General features: G+C 33.4%; 1 protein-coding gene across 23 annotated transcripts in view; it reads left to right on the forward strand.

Moving 5' to 3' along the window:
- The window catches only part of LOC111057546, a 116,497-nt gene that overhangs the window by 52,495 nt on the left and 42,509 nt on the right, over positions 1 to 21,493 (forward strand). For all 23 annotated transcript variants that reach the window (XR_005570513.1, XR_005570508.1, XR_005570509.1 and 20 more), the window contains 2 exons: positions 440 to 590; positions 7,009 to 7,119. Coding sequence is in view for 17 of the 23 variants with exons in the window: in XM_039421435.1 (XP_039277369.1) it covers positions 440 to 590; positions 7,009 to 7,119 (262 nt within the window). In the remaining 6 variants the exon portion in view is untranslated. The remainder of the gene's footprint in view (positions 1 to 439; positions 591 to 7,008; positions 7,120 to 21,493) is intronic.

The raw sequence follows: 21,493 nt of genomic DNA on the forward strand, positions 1-21,493 counted from the left end.
CATATTCCAGCTCATTTAGTTACTTCCTTATCCCAAAATTATTGTTGAATTTTAAATTAGAAAATTGTTGTTTCCCGACAATTTGGCTCCAATGATTATTGAAGGAAACGTTTTACATCCAAGCTGAAATATAATTGTATGTAAACATACGTAGATGAAATGATATCAATTTTCTCTCCCGTAGAGCCACTTCATAAATTGAACCTGTTGTTTAGTGAATCAGAGAATAATTGGAAAACATTTATGTAAACTTGTTACATGTGCAAGTTTGTCATTCACTTCTTCATATTTCTACGACTCCATAGAAGTTGAAATAAGAAATTCTTGTTTGATACTTCTATTATGGATCCTAACTTACGCATAAATTGTATTTTTCAAAATGTAGAATAGGGGTTTTCCCTGAAAGAAGTCGATGACATTATATTGGTTGATTTTTTAGGGAGAATCGGACAATTGTCACACGATAGCCCGGCTCATCACAACTCTGTGGGGACTCTTTCTCCTTGCGAGAGTATCACATCAGACGACATGATGATCGACTACAACCCCAGTGAGGCTAGCAGTTTCGATGACATTAATGTTGATCGAAGGTAATTATATCTAGATTTTACACTTATGTAAAGGAATTAGGCTATAAATACACTGTACAAATAGTTCACAATCCATGAATTGGTGCAAACTTAGAAATTATAGCGATTAATGGTGGAAAATGCAATTGGAAAGTTCACGAGGCAGGTTTTTGAGCATCTATATAGGTATAGATTATTCGATTGAAGAACAACGGGTTATTCCCAATTCTTCCAAACTTCATTGTTCCTACTAGATTGCGTTACCAAGGAATCAAAACAAATTAAAATGTATTGCTATGTATAGTTTTTTGAAAAATGTGAATATGAATAACTGTTCTACAGGATTGAAAACTTGAGCCATATGCAATAATTGTTAGTTTGACAAAAACAGTCAATGCCAGAGAATTTAATGTATAATGCAGCATTCAAAGACAAATACAGTTGAGAAGCTGTACCTTATTTCGAAACTGTACCAAATCACTCGGTACTAAAATGAATCAATCACATAGGTCAATGAGTTTCCACTGCCATTATAATTGTTTATGTCATTCTCATATGTATTGAGGGAATTTATCTATTCTTTATCACATTTTCTCATGGGTTCATTATTGTACAATACTAATGAGGACTATATGAGCTATTAGTTGAGAATATTCTACATTATTTTGGGTATCTCTATTATTCAATTTCATATACTAAAGTACTATAGTGTTAGCATAATTTTTATGGATTCTCTAAGTTCAGAACTAGTGTTTTGATCATTGAGAATATAAAGAATTAAATTTATCATTATGCACAAATCAAATACTCTTCTAAAATGAAATTCAGAGAAAAAGTAGGCTACCATAATAATTAGTCTCTAATCTGTAACTGAAATGAGATGCAATTCTTCTAATAGTTTTATACTTATCTAATAATATTCAATATTTTATCTGAATAATCTACAAAAATTAAGTAGACCAAGTACATTACACAGTATTTGATGTATTAACTTGATACATTATTAACCAGTTGTATAAATCGGTGCTAAATCCAATTTATGGTAAGAGCGCAATCCTAACACTACTGCACATAATTATCCTTAGATTTTCCTATCGTATTCTACAGAGTGATTCATATGTATGGGAACTCTTTAATAAATTGGAGACTGTTGTAGATACAAATTCAAATTCAAAAGTTGTTTATTTCATAATTTATACAAGCGATTACCGTGATACAGCATAAAAATAAGAATATACTTAACAATACACTCACAGCACTACAGAAATGACAGCAGATATACAAATATATATTAAGAAATATTTACTCTCGCAGAGGCATTACTGCCTGTGTGCGAGAATTTTTCTGAGGTAGGAATAGGCATATATATATTTTTTTTGCAGTACTTTCATAGATCGGTTAAGCTTGTTGACATTTAATAATAATAATAATAATAATGATAATAATGACACTACACCCCCCCCCCACTAAGAAAGGAACTACATTTCTCCCCCCTATCGCTATGCCACCTAAAAGATAACTAAGATAGCTAAGATATGCTATCTAAAAGATAGAATCAGGAGATTCAGAAAAAGAGACAGTAAAATGATTAAAATTTGTAATAGTGACCGGTGATAAAATGTGTAAAAGTCTTATGATTTTATCAGTTTTAAAGCTCATTTGAATCCATCCTTAGAATCTAAACTCAGAAGTGATCAATCTTTCACAACTCTCGCCTCTACCTACTCTAGATATAATACTCTACCTTTTGACGTACAACTGAATTTCTCAACCCCTGATAAGGGTGTGACTTAGGGGTTGTAACTCGAATATTTTAAATGTAAACACTCATTGTGTGGTACATCATTTTAAAGGCCTTTTTGAAACATGAAAGATGGCATCAATAAAAGTGTTCTATGATATCTGTATCCAAAATGGCGGCTGATTGAAGTTTTAGTTTTCAAAGAAATTTTTTTTTTTTTTTTCTTTTTTTTTCAAGATTACGTCCTAAAGACTCCAGTCATGGAGTATAAGACAAGTCATGTTATTACATAATAATTCTAACACTAAGTAGTTCAACCTAGTTTAGGTTTGAAAGGAATTCTTGTACACTATAAAAAGCTCTATCAACTAAATATTTTTTAATTTGTTTTTTGAAAATCTTCAAATCATCATTACTTTTCAAGATTTGAGGTAGCTTGTTATAAAATTTCCTACCAATATAATCTGGTTTTTGTTCAAATAACCTACTATTGTGACCATTATATGATAATCTGCTCTGTTTCGCGTATTATACTCATGAACATCTGAATTCTGGATCACACCACTCGTTTTCACATGCATTACAACTTCATATACATACAAAGATGGCACAGTTAATAGACCAAGCTTTTTAAATAAAGGCCTACAAGAGTCTAACCTATTCACGTTCTCTATACATCTGAGTGCCTTCTTTTGAATCTTAAACACCTGTCCATATTTTGTTGAGATGAATTACCCCATACTAAAATAGCATACCTAATATGAGATAGTATAAGTCCATGGTAAGCAGTTAACAGTAGTTTTTTATCATTCAGCCTAGCAAGCTGCCGCAGGACAAATACCCCAGATGATATCTTATTACATATCCTCTCAATGTAAGGATGCCATGTTAATTCCTGTCCAATAAAATTCCAAGAATGCTACTTTCTCTTCTTGGTCTAATTCATTTTCCTCTACAAACACATTTATTTCTCTATCCTCTACTGAATTATATTTACTTTTGAATTGTAGGAATTGACATTTCTTACTATTTATTGTTAATTGCCTTTGCTTCAAGAATTGGACAATTGACTGTACTCCAGTAAAAGCATTTATTTCTAGACTATCTAATAAATAATTGTTAAAGATAAGCGATGTGTCATCAGCAAACAACAGAGCTCTGTGATCTTTTAACTCTTTTGGTAATTGGTTCACATACAACAGAAACAGTAAGGGACCCAGAATTGAGCCTTGAGGTACTCCAGCCTGGACCTCCAGTTTTTGAGATTTAATTTTTACTATTTCATTCCCATCCACCTTGGTAAGCTCAACACACTGGTTTCTACCTATGAGATATGATTCAAACCATTTTAGTTCTATACCATTCACACCTACAGTTTTTAGTATTTCCAATAATATTCTATGGTTCACACAATCAAAAGCTTTGGATAAATCAAGAAATATTGCGGCTGCCTTCTCACCTGAATCTATTATATCTATTAGTCTTTCAACAAGGGATACTATTGCAGTCTTAGTAGATTTCCCTTTCTGGAACCCATGCTGTTCATCACATATGAAATTAATTTCTTCCAGGTGCATCAATAGCCTATTTAAAACTACTCTTTCAAAAATTTTACTTATTACATTTAGAATACTAATGGGTCTATAATTTTCAACTCTTTCAGAATCACCGCTCTTGAAAATTGGCAAATTTTTCCTTGTTTCAGATCATCAGGGAAAATACCCTGCTCTAGTGAAGTATTAAGGAGATGCAATAAAAGGTCCAGTAATTCATTTTCACATTCTTTTAAAATTTTGCTTGAGACCCCATCCAATCCTACTGTTTTTTGTTATTCAAATTTTTATTATTCTTGACAACTCATCTCTTGATAATGGATGAAATTTAAATACCTTTTCAATTGGCTCAGCATTTAATATAGTTGTATTACAAGTATTAGTGTTCAGTGACTTTTGGAGATTATATGCAACCTGCTGATAATACTTATTGAAAAAGTTACAAATGTCTATACTATCATCCATATAATTTCCATGTTCATCGATTATCCTAGGGACATTAGTAACTGTATCTTTTTCAGCTGCTCTCCTATTTCTATTAATTACCTCCCAAACAGCAGAGTTAAAATTGGTACTAGTTGTTAATATTTCAGCTGTTTTCTTACACTTAGCTTTCCTCACTTCTTTTGCATAGTTTTTCTTTAGACATTTGTATTTGACTTCACTCGGAACATCCCTCACTAATTTAAATTCCTCATAGGCTTCCCTAACAATATTTCTTTGAGTAAGAATATCTTCAGTTATCCATTCATCTACTTTGTCCAATTTACTTTTTACTTTGACTTTTTTATTGGACAGCATACACTAATGTGAAATCTTAGAGTATCAATGAATTGCTTATATTTGTAATTTAGGTTACAACTGTTATAAACACTACTCCAATTTTCTTGAAGCAGTTCCTGCTTCAAACAATTTATATTTCCTAGCTCATATTGCTGAATTTCTTTCACAAAAGTTTTTTTTCTGCTTGGATTCTGGCCCTGCAACTTAACATCTAAAATTTGATAGTTATGATCTGATAGATCTGAGCTACCTAACCTGACATTACAACCTTCTATATTGTGAGGATATTATCAATAATTGTCTGTGAAGTTCGAGTTACTCTTGTATATTCGTGGACCTTAATTTCTAAATTATTCATATTAATAATATCTCTAATGTCCTCTGTCATTTTATCCTGCCTGGCAAAATCGGTATTGAAATCTCCTACTACTATAACATTTGTGAAACGAGCGGTTGTAATTTCCAAAAGTGTATGGAGCAGCTCACAAAATTTTTGCCAGTCTCCATTTGGTGACCTATAGATACCTAACACTACTACCTCAAATCGATCATCAATTTTTAACCTTAGTCCCGTCACCTCTAGATCCATCTCAACAGAAAATCTCTTAACAAAATCCAGTTCATAAGTTTGGGTATGTTTAGCATTGCTAGTGAATATACATACACCACCACTTCTATGAGCTATTCTACAAAATTCTGATCTCAGTGAATAGCCTGGAATCCTAACTTGATTTATTTCCTTTATTTTTAAGCCATGCTCTGTGAAAATAACAATGTCAGGATCCTCCTGTTTAAGAAATACTTCTAATCTGTCAATTTTGTTGCGAAGATACTGAATATTTTGATGATAAATACTAAAAACCTTACCATCTTGTGCTACTCTATCTCTAGCATTTGTAGCTATTTCCCTTTCCCTGTTTTGAGCCAATTTACTAAAAAATCGTTATTTGTTTTTTTGACTGTTTTTAAACCAGAGGATTGCAAAATAATTGATAAAGTTCAGTCAGCCGTAATTTTGGATAAAAGTACCATAGAACATTTTTTTGGTTGCCATCTTTCTTTTTTTCTAATGATGTACATTAAAAATATTCGAGTTACAACCCTTAAGTCACACCCTTAAGAGGGGTTGAAATTCAGTTGTACGTCAAAATGTAGAGTATTTGAGCAATAACTTATCCTAGAAGTTACAGTGTTATATCTACAACAGTCTCCAACTTATTGAAGGGTTCCCATACATATGACCTACTCTGTATATTATTTGTATATTCTAGGCTTTCAAAGCTCTATAATACCAATGAATTAAAAGACACTAGTGATCTATTCATTCCTCGAAATAAACATATAAGCCAAAGTCATGATATGTAATAGAAATAACAGTTGACAATATTTTCCTTTATCATTAGTTTCATACTTTTATACTATATCCTTATCTATTTATTGTTGAGCATTATTGTACACTAAATTATATTATTATAGGTTAATGTTACTAACAAAAGTCTATGTTACCATGAATAAAATTAAACAGCATTTATTTGTAAAGGACAGTCTTCTCTATTTGTTTGACCTTGTATCATAAAATTATGACTCAACTGCTTTTTGTTATTTAATAGACCACTCAATAAATTGCATATTGAAACCTAATATTTCAGACATTTCTCGTGCTCATGATTGAACCAGAACAAGTAATTTACTAAAGTATTCTCTAAATAAATGAACTTCAGATTTTGAACTTTTTCTTACGTTTTTTTCCCATTAATAATTCTGTTATATCAGAAACGCTTGATGCAGGGACTAAAATACAGAATTAAGCAATTAAGCTGAACTTTGTAAAGTTTAGTAATACATTTTTCTAATAGTCATTTTTCAAGTTATTGCTTTATGCTTCGCCTTCTTCAGCTCCATTCATTACCTTTCATTAAAAAATCATTTTTGAGATCTCATATCCAACTGATCCTTATCCTTCGGAGCAAAAATATCCGCCCATCCAGTTCCAAATTCACTTTTCACACTCTTCACTGTCACTTAGTTTTATTATTCTTCTATCAAGCATTTTCTAGCATTAATCAATTTTCACTCAAATCTGTCATCTTCATGTGCATATCTCACCTGCTTTTCCTCGTTCATTTTATTCATTATTTTTGGACATTGGTTGAAATTAAATTTTAATCCTTCGTGTAAATAGTTAAAAAAAATCATTCTCTAATCATCATTTATATTCACAATCAATTGCTTCATACGCATTGACAAATATTTCTCAAGAGGTTTTTCATCCCCAAGTGATAGTTTAGCACCACTTGTATACCATCTCCAATTCAATTGTCAAAATGTTTGGGATAAGAATTGATGAAATGTCCTATTGCAGATTGGAGATGATAGGCTTGAGTGAAAATGAAGAAGCCGCCTTGAGGTCTGACATTGAAGCAATCAAGAACGATGAAGTGTTGAAGGAGTGGTCTTCTCGACTGTCACTTGGGTGAGTGTCTTCTACATCAATAAGACTAATGCACATTAAACAAGTAGGAGGTGAGGTGTGGAATTGTTACAAATAAATTCCAGATGGAATGGAAATCAAATCCCATTATCACATTTACCGATTTTTGACCGATATATGACACTCAGAATTGTCCTCTGATTGGCCGATTCTCACCAACAGTTGATCCTCAACCAATCGGAGAATTATTTGAGTGTCGACAAACAATCAATAAGTGTGAAATCGGTCAATAATATGCTTGTTCCAGCAATAGCAGACTGAAGTCTTGTTCCTCCAGACAACTAGAACACGTTAATTTGCAAGTAGTATTAGAAATTCAATATTCAAAATTAAGATTTATGTTGTGATCGCTCATCAGCATCGACACAGCTTGGATTGAACTGAAACCAACTTTAATATACTCGTATTAAATTTATTATCTACTTGGCAATTTCAGAAAATCCCTCCCAGAAGTAAAAAAGTTAATTTTTAGAATAAGATTATATATTATATTATATCTTATTAAACTATATGCAACTCATATTAAACTTTATAGTGTCGTATACCAAATTCCGCTTTCTATCTAACATATATTCTGGGTTTTCCATAAATATACGGTTCACATGAATATGAATTAATATCAATATTAATTTCAATTACATGAATGCGAAGTGTTTCAAACCAATGATAATGATTCTCAGGAACCTTTTAATAATGTTATGCCAATAATCATTACCACGAAAAAAATAATTATAATTTATCAAACTAAACACAGTTCAGTAATAAAATACACAAACAACAACAAATAGAGAAACTAATGAATAAAACGTACATATAGGGTTTATAATGTTCAACATAAATATGTCTCGTCGGGTTTTCTTCATTTTTGGGAGGTCAAATGCCAATCTCTCCCACAGTCCCTTAAGTTAATAATATTAAGTTCAGAATACTTAATTACGAATGTGATTCGAATTGAACCTAAGAGATGAATTTAATTTGAAATAAATTTTTCCTCTTCCTATCATTTCGATGATGTACTTAACGTATGAATAAAGAATATACCTTATACCTAATAGAAATATATTTCTAATATACTTCTACTACTAAGGTAGTTTTTGTAGGTAATTCAATTTTCTCAAACCCACTACAGTTTTGAATCTGCTGTACAACTCAAGGAACGAAATCATTTCGTTCTGCATTTCCATTTTTCTTCAAGTTTTCAACTCTGATCCACATGTTAGTTTGCATGTGAAAACCAGCTAAGAAAGAGATTATCTGATGAGGTCACGGCATCTATTATAGCAATAATAAGTAGTCCAATTGTAGTATGTAGTACATAAGTTAACCGGCGCATAGCACCATGAAGAAGCTAGAATCAGTGTAAGCTATTTTCATAGACTAGCCAGGTTTGTAACCTGGTTGTTTTTTTGGACGGGAGAAGATTAGTGGTTGGAGTTTTAGTACATCAATTATTACTGTACTGCATCGGTGAGTCATCGAGGGGAATGTTGGAGTGGCTGAGTTGGCAGGCCTGCGGTCGACCGGCTTCGGTCTCACCGTCGCAGCGTCGCAGTCGCAATCAGTTATCAGTCGTGGGTCGTGGGTCGTGCCAGTGATGTGTGTTGTGTTGCAAGTTTTTTGTTGCGTTGCGTGTTCTTGAGATCGTCTCACGAGTTTGTTGCAAAATGAAGGAAGTGCCAACCGCCGCCAATACTAAAGGCAGCATGACTAAGAATGGGTACGGATTCATCTTTTTTCAACAAATCCACTTGAAATTCATGTTGAAATAGAAATTTAAGTTAAAATAAAACTTTTGCCTATTTGAATAGAAGCAAAATTCATGATAGTTGTTTCAAATAAGTATTAATTGTAATGAAAAAATGTACTCCATTATCTGTCAAAGAAGCGCATCTACTTCGGTTATAAAATATACATATTTCAATGAATCCAATATCTTTGATATATCTTTAAATAAAAAAGAATCTCTCTTTGTTGGATTCAAAGATGTCAATGGAATCCAGTATCTGACGACCTTGTGTAACCATATAAAATTACAATTCCTACATCTCAGTAGGTTTATATCTCAAGTTTCTAGACTTTCATTAATGGATTGAAGTGCAGACTCATATAAATATTTCATTTGAATCAACTGCAAGTGTAACTTTTGATTGGAGGAATTATTTTTAAAATGAATTAATTTATTTTCCCTCTCATCTGTGAAAGCTTCATATACGTTATATTCATACATACATAGACAGATGCATTTATAATATACATGAAACATAGAATGTATGATTTGGATGTATCAGCATATATCTTCTGTTTAGTTTCAGTAGGAAGGTTGATTAAAAATGTTTTGAGGAGTTTTAATGCTAGAAAGTAGCATTAAAAATGTATCCAGCTTATAAAAAGAATGGTTTGCTTGCTATTTCTTCCCATAAATCTGATTTTCCCAACAACTATTAAATCACAAACATTATATAGTCACGTTTTAATACTTCAAAAATGTTCAAATTTTGGTCCGGAATTTCTTCTGTGCTAAGTTATTGTGATTAATAAATTGATTAGAATCACTGCTGGTCCAAAACCATGGTTGGTTACTAGTGTTCTTTTAAGTTTCATGTAACTCTTTACAGGTATTTCAGAGTTTCAGGTATTTGCACAGAATAAACAAGTAGTGAACTATCCATTCTATTTTCTCCCAAGTCTCCGTTAAAAATGAAAACGTTTCACCAACAATCATACTGAATTATATTGAAGATAATTGCATCATTTGTTAATGATGCTCACCCATCTCTAGAGTAATTTTTTTCAACGTCCACTCATCTAGAACATGGGGCAATAAATTAAGAAGGTAACATTGATTAATAATTATTGCGGTAACGTGATGAATTGCTGTTGCTGAAATGTCCGTGAGCCGAATGAGGCGTCCGGAAACCACCGACCTTGAATGGGAAACAGCGCTCATTAAACTTTTTCACCTGAAACATGTTCTTGAAGCAACCTCGTTTCCTGGAAGTTGCTTGTGATATTAATGATGAGTGATTCAACAATCTGTGGTCTGACGACTGATTGTATTGCTTTTGATGAGTTTTTCATCCCACCTGTGGATGTCGGTAGTAAATATAATTACATTCGCTGTGATTTTGTCATTCTTACCACTCTTAGGTTTTTATTCCAACTGTGATATCGGTGGAAAATTACATTATCAGTGATTTGGCGATTTTCACCACTATTGTGTTTATTTTAATACCTCCGAGTTTTGTTTTTCTTTAGTGATGTTGAAAACAACTAGAACTTCCTGTTTTCATTCTCCATGGATGGAAATTCGCTTGGTTTTGGATTAGCCCTCGTATTTATGTGTAGCTCTATTTCCCATAAGGAACCTATAGTTTGAAACTTGAACAATGTTAACTCATCATGTAGCAATGATTGATGATTATTCAATTTTTTTAACACAATTGAAATTTGAAAAGCAAATATGGTGAGAACTATTCACCAAGAGAACAATTCAATCGTGTTTCTTTGGCACTCCTTTTGTTGTTGTAGGATCGATATTGAAGTTGACTCACTTGTCAAACTTTGTTTTATTTTTGTTCTTGCATATGAGCATACTACATACACATACACACCTGTCTTGTTCTCAAAGGAGTTCTACCATATGTGCATTTCATTTCAATTTTTCTCTCTGAAAGGGAATCGATTGTGATCGTTTGGAGTAGTTCACATAAGAATAATCACTATAAAAATGCTAGATTAGCCTACTATTTAAGATTATTAGTTTGAGGAAGAGTTCAGTAGAATTTTACAAGTAGACAGTGAAATTACGATGAAGAGTCTAGAAGTAAACAAGTGATTTTTAACTAGGAATTTGAATTATGAAGGAAACCATGTATGAAGTAATATTGTTGATTGAAAAAATATCATTCTTTTCAAATTATATGAAAAATAATTATTTGAGTTGAAGTTTTCAGAAATCAATTACCGATTCATAGGCACCAGATAAAATTAAGATTCAATTTCGAATTTAAACATCTATGACTGAAAAACATTTATGATCCGAAAGCCTCTTTTCATTCATAATATATAATATTGATTTACAAGTATAGTCACAAGATTTACAATTACCTTGTAAAAAATAATTGAACTAGGAAACAAAGTATAGACACTATTAAAAGTTGCACTGTTAATGTTTGGAATTTAAATGGATTGTAGTCATTTTTATGTGATTTTTTCAAAGACGTTGTTTCTCACGATTTCCCATGATTTCTCTTCCGCACATTCCAGAGAAGCAACAGCCTGGTAACGTTTTCTTGTTAGACATGGATTCACCATGTTAGAAAATATGGTTAGCATTTGTTTCTTTTGAAGCCAAAACTCCTCCCCACATTCTTGGGTTTGCTGATCTTGATCTTTTGCAATTTATTACTCATTCGTGACCTCTGTAACTGTGTGGGCTTTATAGATTGTCATTGAAGTACCAGTACAGTTACTGTAAATGTATAAATGAAAACATTTTCTTGATGCTATAGATTATGTAGCAATAACTCTATATTTCTTACATCTGGAGAAATTTGTGGTCCTCTTTTATTTTTTGAAGTAGTTGAAGAAGAAGAAGATTATTCTTTCGCATTATTGTACTTGAGATGAAAATTGATACAACGGTTGGAAATAGAATATATAAAGAAGTAGATGTAGTAGTAAGTTGGTTATATCGACCTATGAACAATTTAAAAATTTATCTAACTAGCTACACTCTTCTAATTTACTGTAGGATTTGGAAATTTCTTTGTTGGGACTCGATTTTATAGCTCTCATACAGGATTTTATGGGCTAAAAAGCTTGATTTGATAAGCCTTGAGTCACGATACTGCTTGTTTATTTGAAGCGGCCAACTTTATTCTTTCCTCTTCCGTGAGCACCGTAAAAGTGCCAATTTACATTCAAGTCCAACCAGCTCCTGTATCAAAGAAACTGCTTGCATTCCTACCTCTACCTCTATTAAGGTCATATTTGTGAACAGTGGCATCTCTGATTTCTTATTATCATTCAATTTCTCCGTTATTTCTATCAAACAACCAAAAATAAAACTTTTTTACTGGTAAATATGGAGTAAATGTTCGATACGAGTGTAATTTTTTTAAATGTTTGAACTACACCATTATTCAGGTCAGCATTGGATTGCTTTATTTTCATTGACTTGTTGAGATTAGGGAAACATAACCGATTGACAGAGACCGTTCTACTATTCATTCCTTTTCAAGAAATAGGCCTATATAACCTAAAACTAAACTTTTAGTATAAACTCTTGGATAAATTGAATTTTAGTAGTTTGTGATTTTCAATATGTTTTTCAAAATTAAATTCAAATTAAAAGAATTATTCGCTTTGAATATCATCGTATTAAAAACACAAATTTATATCCAAGCTCTAGCAGTCTGGCATCTCTTTCAAATCATGTTTCTCTCTTTATCAAACCATGTTCATCTCTTTGGATGATCATCTCAGCCTGGAGATTTCAGATCATGACTCACCATAGTACAGTTTCGCTACAATGCATTCATCATGGTCACTCTTCAGTGACTGATCAATTGCCATACTTTTGCTATCCAATGTAAGTACTGATTGGACAAGTTGTTAGGCGTCTCAAACATATAAAATTGAATTTCAATCACTAATGAGTAATGTATTATTATATAATAATATAAACACATATCTGTTCACTAATATAAGTGACTAACACTCGGTATCTCTATTGAAAGTTGAGTGACCACCAAACTCGTTTAGTTTTTAAAAATCAAATTTCTATCTATATTATAACATTAAAAAATACATCCCATCTATTGTCTTCGCTAATAGTAATAGTTGCCTACCTGCTCTCTATCTCTCTAAGAACAATCAATAGAAGGAGTATTAAATGAGTCAGTGGTTAATTTATGGCAGTCTACTGTATCTCAATGCTTCTACAATCATTTATATTGTCTTAAGAACAATCAACAGCACTTGATAATTGTCAGCGATGTAAAACCAATTGTGAACAGTTTCGCAGTTCTCTCTCCATCCTTTTCTATAGTTTACCTTTTTCTCTAGCGTCTGAGATCTTGGAATGAGAACCTGTCGTAAATAACGGCACCTGCTATTAAAGACGGCATTTTCCCCAAATAGTGCTGGAAAACGGCGAAATGCAAATTGCTAGGTGTTGGTGAATTGTTCAGCTGGCATTTGTCATATTAGCCGACTAACACCTTGTTCCGGTCACGGCCCACGACGGCTGGTCTCAGCGTAATTCGATCCGTGGTTGCTAGGCCTACTTCAAACATATTCGATTACTTGCTAAACGGAAGTACCGTAGGCTGTGGCATCCTCTATCCTCTCCCTCTTGTAATCCTATACGACTAAAAACTGTTCTTTCCGAAGTTGTGCGCTGATCCTAGCTGTGTTACCAACATCTCCTATTAAAACAAATATTTACAAAAATAATATCAAAATAATGTTTTTATAACATTTTCTAAATCCATTAGTTTCATAGTCATTATACCATTTTCAGTCTAAATCTTATTTTCTCTGTTTAAATTTGAAAGTAGGAAAATTAACAATTCTTAAGTAGATTCACTCTATAAAATCAGTGGAAATGATAGAGCGCCATAGTAGCCAAGTTCCTTTTCCCACCGTTTTCTATATTCTATAGTAGATGACTGTGATTCAAATTATTCAGGTGAATCAGATCTGATATCAATACTATTGTCGATTTTTGTTCATGATACATAAAATATGTTTCATTCGTCGAAGAAATTATTCTACGTTGTGGTTTATCGTTTTCAAATCAAATCAAATCATTTATTTGCCATACAATAAATACATATTCAAAACATAATAAAAGAAAATACTTATTTTATAATCAAAAGTATAAAATAATTAAAATAAAAATTAAGCATAAATAATACCAAAGTCATAATTAGATACTTCTCAATGGTAATCCGGCATCACCAGCAAAAGGAATCAAGCCTTGCCCAATAATGAATTAATGTTTAATAATGAATTTTCATAATAGAGATGCACTCATACAGTCAGGAAAATGTTATTACATATTCCATCATAGGTTTTAACGCTCTAACTTACGATTGAAAAAAGAAAAACAAATCACAGTATGTTATCGACTGAAAGTAGTATTTCATCCCTTCTTTAGGAAAATAATATTTTAATTGTGCTATGAATTATCTTTTCTAATTTTAGCTTACAAAAACTTGAAATTATTTGTGATTGTGAAAGTATTATTAGTATCACAACTCATAAGTAAATCAAATACAAAATTGACAATTTTAAATACTATTATTTGTTCTTATGATCTTATGTAATAATCACTAAACGCTAGTTTCATAACATTCCTCAGTTGTAAATAACACCTCAGTGTTTATCAGTGGTCATAATAAATAGAAGCGTAATCTGTTTCACTTGCGTAACGCAAACAAACCAGCTCAATGTTATCTTACATTCTACTACAGCTCACTAATAAGTAGGCCATACATGTATGTGACTGTTCTCTACAGAGAATACCATTCTCGTTAAAGATCCGATAATGCATTGATAAAATATATCATGCTTTCTTGAGTATAATTCTGCTGCTGTGAACAAACATACACATTACTCATGAGCTATGCTAATTTCTAAAATTGGTTAATGTACCGTACTATTGAAAACTTGAAAGTTTAACATTTCATTCGAAAAAAAGGTATGAACTTCAGCAGCTATGGAGTTGGGGTCTATAGTTACCAACTATTCTAGTTTTTCGCTTCTTCAGAATAGCTATTCTCCATGTAAAAGAGTCAGTACTACGGTATCTTCTCTTTTAATTCCTCTTTAATTGAAAAATTTAGGATTTATCATCTTCTGAGCGAGACATGAAATTCTCAGGCTGAAGACTTTTTCTTAGTGTTGAGAGTAACACAATCTACCGTTCACTTGAAAAAAATAGTCTTAAAAGCGGAATAGGGACTATTCATACTTGCTTGGTTGGGGTTAGAACTCACCATTAGAACTCATGGGAGGAATATTTCCACCCTACCGAGCACACACATTTATATGTGCGAATACAGCTTTCAGAGTAACACCATAGAGAAAATAATTCTAATATCTAAGTAATATCTAATGTCTGCTAACACTAACTATACTTCGTTCAGTTTAAAATAAAATGGTATTGCCGAATTGTCTTCTCAATTCAACAAACCAATTGAAAACATGTTATTTACAAAGATCTCATCAATTTTTTACATGATGCTAGACAATCAATAGAGAATACAGTCATTAGAGATGCATTTTCCTCTTGTTTTGTTGAAAATGTAAAATGACGGAGCCAGAATGCATTGGCAAAAAAGCGACCATGAGAAGCGGCAGTCTGCGGTTGCAGTCGCCACTATTTGATTACTCCACAGTCGACAGGTGGTTGGTGTTCAGGTGTTCTCTCACAACTCACAGCCTCACAGCTCCACTTCTACCCGATTCCTGGAGGAGTTGTCGATTGTGTTGCTGGTTCTGGTACCTAGTCCGTCCTTTCTCTTTTTCTCCTCCTCATCTCCTCCTCCTTCTGCTACTCGTACTTCTTCTCCTGAACCTTACTATTTCTCCTAAATCTCTTCTTCCTCTCCTCCTTCTCCATAAAACTGCTCTTTCTCTCCTTCCTTTCCTGCTCTTCATGTTCTCGTTTTTCTTCTTTTCTTCAACTTTACAGTTTCTACTCATCCTCCTTGGTTTTAATCCTTTCTTTAGCTTCTTCCTCTTCTCATTTTACTTTTCAGTCCTCCTAGTCCTTCCTCATTCTCTTCCTCCTCTTCTTCACCTTCTCCACTCACTCCCTTTTCTTCCTTTTCTGAACTCTTCTTTCTCGATTCTGCTTTCCCACTCTTCCAATTTCATCCTTCTTCATTTTTCCACCTAATTCCTGCTTCTTCTTCTCCTCCTCATCCCCTACATCTCATTGTCCTCCTCATTGTATCCTCCTCACGTTCATTTCTTTCCTCAAAATCATTACTCTTTATCTCTTATTTTCAGTTATTCTGCTACTCCTCCTCTTCATTTCTTCTATCCTCTGCTTTTCCTCTGCTATTCTGCTTTTCTTTAGACCTTTTTCTCATCCACCACATTTTTTTTCTCATCCTCTTTTTCCAGTCCTTCCTTTTTTAAACTCTTTAATTTTCCACTTGTTCTTAATTTTCTCTTCCTCTCCTACTCTACTGTTTTTCTGTCCGCCTTTTCTGAACTCTATCCGTTCTTTTTCTTTATCTCTTCTCCCCTTCATTGTTATGTTTTCTCTTCCTAATTGCCTAGTTTTTTGTGTATTTTTCTTCAAGTTATCTCGATCTCTTCCTCCGTTGTTTTTCTTTCCTCTTCTTCAAGTACTGCTCCCGCTCTTCTCCTTCTCCTACTCCTCTTCCTCCTCCATTGTTTTTCTGTCTCAGACTTGGAGTTCTTGTCGTCCAACTCTTCCCCCCTCTTCTCTTCCTACTCCTCCTCATCCTCTTCCAAGTTTTTCCGTCTCTCTTCTCTTCATCTCCTTCCCATTCCTGCACTCAAGAATGAGAGACAAGTGGAGGCGCGGAGTATGATGTCTCACCGGCTTGCAAGCTAGCATTCTCTGAGCATAGCGAATGGTTCCCTAGACCGGGACATGACCGATGATGCTAGCATAGCAACACTCTTCTTCGGCATCATTCTCTAGCCGGCGTTTTTCTACTTGTTCCCACCGCTCAGAAGATTGGCGTCCGTAATCCATCCAATTGCAGGCTCTGGTCTCTGGCATCCTCGGAAAACGTGATTTTGTCCACAGCAATTTATCGTCTGTTGTGGGTGATTGTGTCTGTGTCGCTGCACATATTTTTTGCCATTCTCTTTCGCTTTTCCAAGCGTAATTTTTGCATGGTCTTCAATGATAAATTTAGCAATTTTTTGTTGTTATAAGGATCTTTTGATTCTCCCTTGTAATATCGTAACGTTGCGCTGTGTTCGCTGCTCCTAAGCACTCTAGTTGACAAATTTTGTATCTGATTTTCTTTTCATAGACGATTTATGAGTGAATTTTAATTGAGGAATTGTTGAGGTCTTCTTCGGTTCACGATTTCAAATTCAAATGATGAGAGTTCCAGTATCTAATTAGTCCAATTGAATAATGGTAACCAACATAGCGTGGAACAGTACTTACGTTTTGAACCATTTGAATAAATGCATTATAATTAACACTCAAATTTGAAGCTAGTGGAACCCCGCTCCACTACATTTAGGAGTACTACGATGCGGCGTTGGATACATTAATAAAATCATGAGAAAATTTTATTCATATTGTTTCTATTATTTCCTTATCTCGCCAAATGACTCCAATCTGCCCAATATCCTAATACCTAATATATCTAGGACATATATCCCATAATCATCATTCTATCTACTTCCAGCAATTTGTATTAGATAATACAGTAATATCAAGCTGATGATTAAAATGATGTCATTCAATATTTTTGATGAAGTCATTTGAGAAAATTCAGTCTGTGCTGGGCTTCTATCTTGTAATTTCTTGGACTAATCGTAGTATGCCAAATTTCACATCACCCAGTTGTACATGAAAAAATGTTAGATTACAATCATGAATCACAGACTCTCCCAACTGGAGAATGAAATCTTCTCATGTTTTTTTTGCAAGAGCAATTTTCAGCGTTGTTATTATCAGATCCTGGATGAAACGTGACAGGCCAGCTGGTTTCTTGCATGTGCTTTACGGTGGCGTGGGTTTTGGATAGCAATTGCCGACCTCACAACTCCATTTGTTACCTGGTCGGTCGGTCGGTCAAGTGAACTGCGAGTACTCCAAACAAGTCATTGTTTATGCACAGCTATATGTGTGCAAATCAACTTCCCACAGTGCTTGCAATTTCCAACCCTATTGCTTTAAATCTCGAAAGAAAAGCTAGCCAATTAGCATATGAAGTTTGAGCTCTTTATTTTATCTAGTTGATGGAATTTTGTACAGTGATGTAGGTAAAAAACAAGCCACCTTTCCCTGAGAGTAAAAATAAATGGGACCCATTATTTATCAAAATCTTGAAGTTTATTTAAAAATTATTTTCAAGAACATTATTATCATTATTGTTCAGCGTACGGCAGATATACAAAAGCTCATAAGTCTCAAATGCCTACATATACAAAATTTTCAATTTCTTTGAGATGTTGATGTGTAGTGTTTGGTCAGGGAAACATATTAAGTTTATCTGACCGCCATTATTTGCTAGTCCATTTAGGGTTGACCAATTTGCACCATATGGATGCTTGGAGACGTTCATAGCTTTGGTAACCAATCAGAATGTTAAATCAGCTACAAAAATCGTTCTAATTGTACTGTTACTGATTGATAGGTAATAAAAGCGTGCTTGGCTACGAAATGTATTGAAAACAGTTCAAAAGTACGGCATTTAAAGTGTATGGAATTATCTACATCTTTGATTAAAAAAATACGTTATAGAGTATACATTTTAGATCAAATCTATATATTCAAAATGTGAAATCAGAAGCTGAATGACATCATACTCTGATCAGAAGATATTATTGACAACAGTTAAGAGGAGACAGAGAAGGAAAATTGGAAAGTATCAAGGTATTCAAATGGAATGTTATGCAATTCAAGTACAATTTGTTTGACTAGATGGGACCGATATGCAATAGCAATGGCTCAGCTCACATCATTAGGACAGCAGGTCGAAATAAGGAAGACGATTTCGATATGCTTATCCTACTTTATGTTCTATTAAGAGGCGTACTATACCTTGATTACAAGTCATGCCGGTATTATTTAACTGGCGACAAGGTATGTGCATACTTCTTACTCATGAAATTCTGATGGTAGATAATGAAGAAGAACCTTAGGGTAATTAGTTGACTACAGAAATTTATAAATACCTTATGGCTAATATCGTTGAGAGTATGATGTAGAATGTAAAGTTAGTTTATTCTATAATGAGTTTGTTAATACCATAATAGAAAATAGCAGTCGCGGCTAGTATTAAATCGAGATTAGTTTTGTTGAAATGTTCTAATTGTTTGGATATTGTTCAATATGTTTCAATCATTTAATCTTTTAATTGTTTTAACGTCAATGTATACTATTTGTAGTAGATAGATAACTTTATAAGACAGTAATTCAGGTACCATGATTGTTTCTACCGAGATTCCTGTAGTCTTTGCGTCATCCAGGAATGTTAAAGGACTTTCTAAATTAACCAAATTTCCAAAAACGCCCTATGAGAAGAGGAGGTGCAGCCGTATTAGGTGTCTCCCCTGAAGCTCTCAGGCTTAAAAATATTTTATCGATTACATAGATACCAGTGAGTCATTACTTCATTCGATAAATTTTAAACAGAAACTGTCTCAGTTTGTTAGGACATTGTTATTCCTCAAGGATCGGAATGCGAGGCCAAGGTCTGCCATTCTTTCTTCGAACATCAATTGTCAAACGATTTTTGTCTCTCTTCTATCTTGTTACAAACACTTGATCTATATTGAGCTCTCTCTCACTCTTCATTACTCTAGCGTTCAATGATACAGGTAGTAGCATCATCAACACAGAATTCATATCTATTGAACTACATAGATACCATCTTAGTTATATGATCATCATCCTTGATCCTATAGAAAATCAATGTCAGCTTAATTCAAGATGTTTAGAGTTCGGTAGCTCTATCCTCAATAAGGTTAAGGTTTCAAAGACAAATTTCAATTAAAAATTGAAGATCATCCGTTATAAATAAAAACGTTTTTTATTTTTTGAAGCATTAGGCTATTAAAAACTTATCTATAATAAATTATTATAAAGTAGAAACATATTATCAAATATGATTGTTTTGTAATAAATATGCTTGTCAGCATAAGGTTCGAACCATAGTTTTTGTGAAAGCATTTCTCAATGTTGTTTTCATTTTGGATTGAAAGAAAAGCATCAAAATAGGAAAGCATGTCTTCCCCCATGCACTTGCAATACAAACATTAATATAGTTGGGGCGCAGGCCCTTGCATGTACTCCGAGGGTCGAAAATGTGAAGAGAGGGTCTCTGAGAACAAAGAGGGAGTGATGGTGTATGAGAGTGACAGCTGCGAACTGTGAGGACTGTGAGGTTTACCGGTAGGAAATCCGTCTTCTGAAGTATGCACGAACAAGTGCGAAGGTTTTCATTGGTAGCTGGTGGGGATCTTATAAAGTAACAGCATAAATTACAAGAAAATCAATATAGGCTACACCAGGCAAAGCTTGATGATTTGGTTTTCTCAGGCTTGTAATATTCCTTTAGACTTGAGTACCTATTTCTTAAATTGTCTTGATCCGTGAATGTCAGCAAGGAGATAAAATTGTTCCACAGATTTAATATTATGCAATTTATTAGAATAATCAATTATGCTTCAATACTCAATATTTGGTTGACCTATGACAAAATGAAACCATATTCGAGTATATTATCAACGTTCTACTGTCTGACTCATAAATCAACAGTTCTTACCAAATCATATAAGGATCAAGAAGTAGCTAAAACCGTCAATATCACCCAAACATATTAAATTTCTCTCTTTAGTATGAGACATTTTTCACAATTAGTCTTCAAAGTCCCAAGTCAAAAATGAAGCACAAACCTTGTTTACCTTGTAACCAGACCTTACTGTACCCTAACAACATTTCGTCCACTATCTCACTATCAATACATCGCTCAGATTAAATAAGCTACATGCTCTTGGTACTCCCGTAGAAAGGTTGATTGCTTGATTTCAGCTTCACTGACTGTTAGCTATGACAAATTCATTATTTAGCAGGGATTAAGAACTTAGTAACCACTAAAATTGTATGATGGTAATCAATCATGATTTGATGATACTCGTACGTCAATTCAATCACCTTCCATCGTCCATGCACAAGCCTAGACATCATCCTCAGAAGAAAAAAAAGCAATTAAAAAATTATTACTGAACGAATGAGTTTTTAGTTATGTGTCAAGTTATAATAACATAAAGTTTAATTCCATCATCCAGGGCTATGAAGCTCATGTACGATCAACTATGGGAATAAAGATAATTAAAGTTAATTTTTTGTACAATTTATGTAATTTTTCTGGTCGAATAAATTATTTTCTCTTGTAATAGATGATTTTCAAGCAACTATTGTTGAGCTATGTGATTGTAGTCGATCATATGTGTAAATTAAATTCGGTCAAAAACACTTGGCTTTTGATTTGCATTGGAGCGCATCGCCGTGTTGTGGGAGGGGAGAGGCATCAATGGTTTCAATTCCACTGCAACCATGACCATGAGTCATCTCATCGCTCATGCAACGCAGTTCAGTATCCAGCAACCTGGAAAC

The sequence above is a fragment of the Nilaparvata lugens genome, chromosome 2 (assembly GCF_014356525.2).
Source record: "Nilaparvata lugens isolate BPH chromosome 2, ASM1435652v1, whole genome shotgun sequence".
Lineage (NCBI taxonomy): Eukaryota > Metazoa > Arthropoda > Insecta > Hemiptera > Delphacidae > Nilaparvata > Nilaparvata lugens.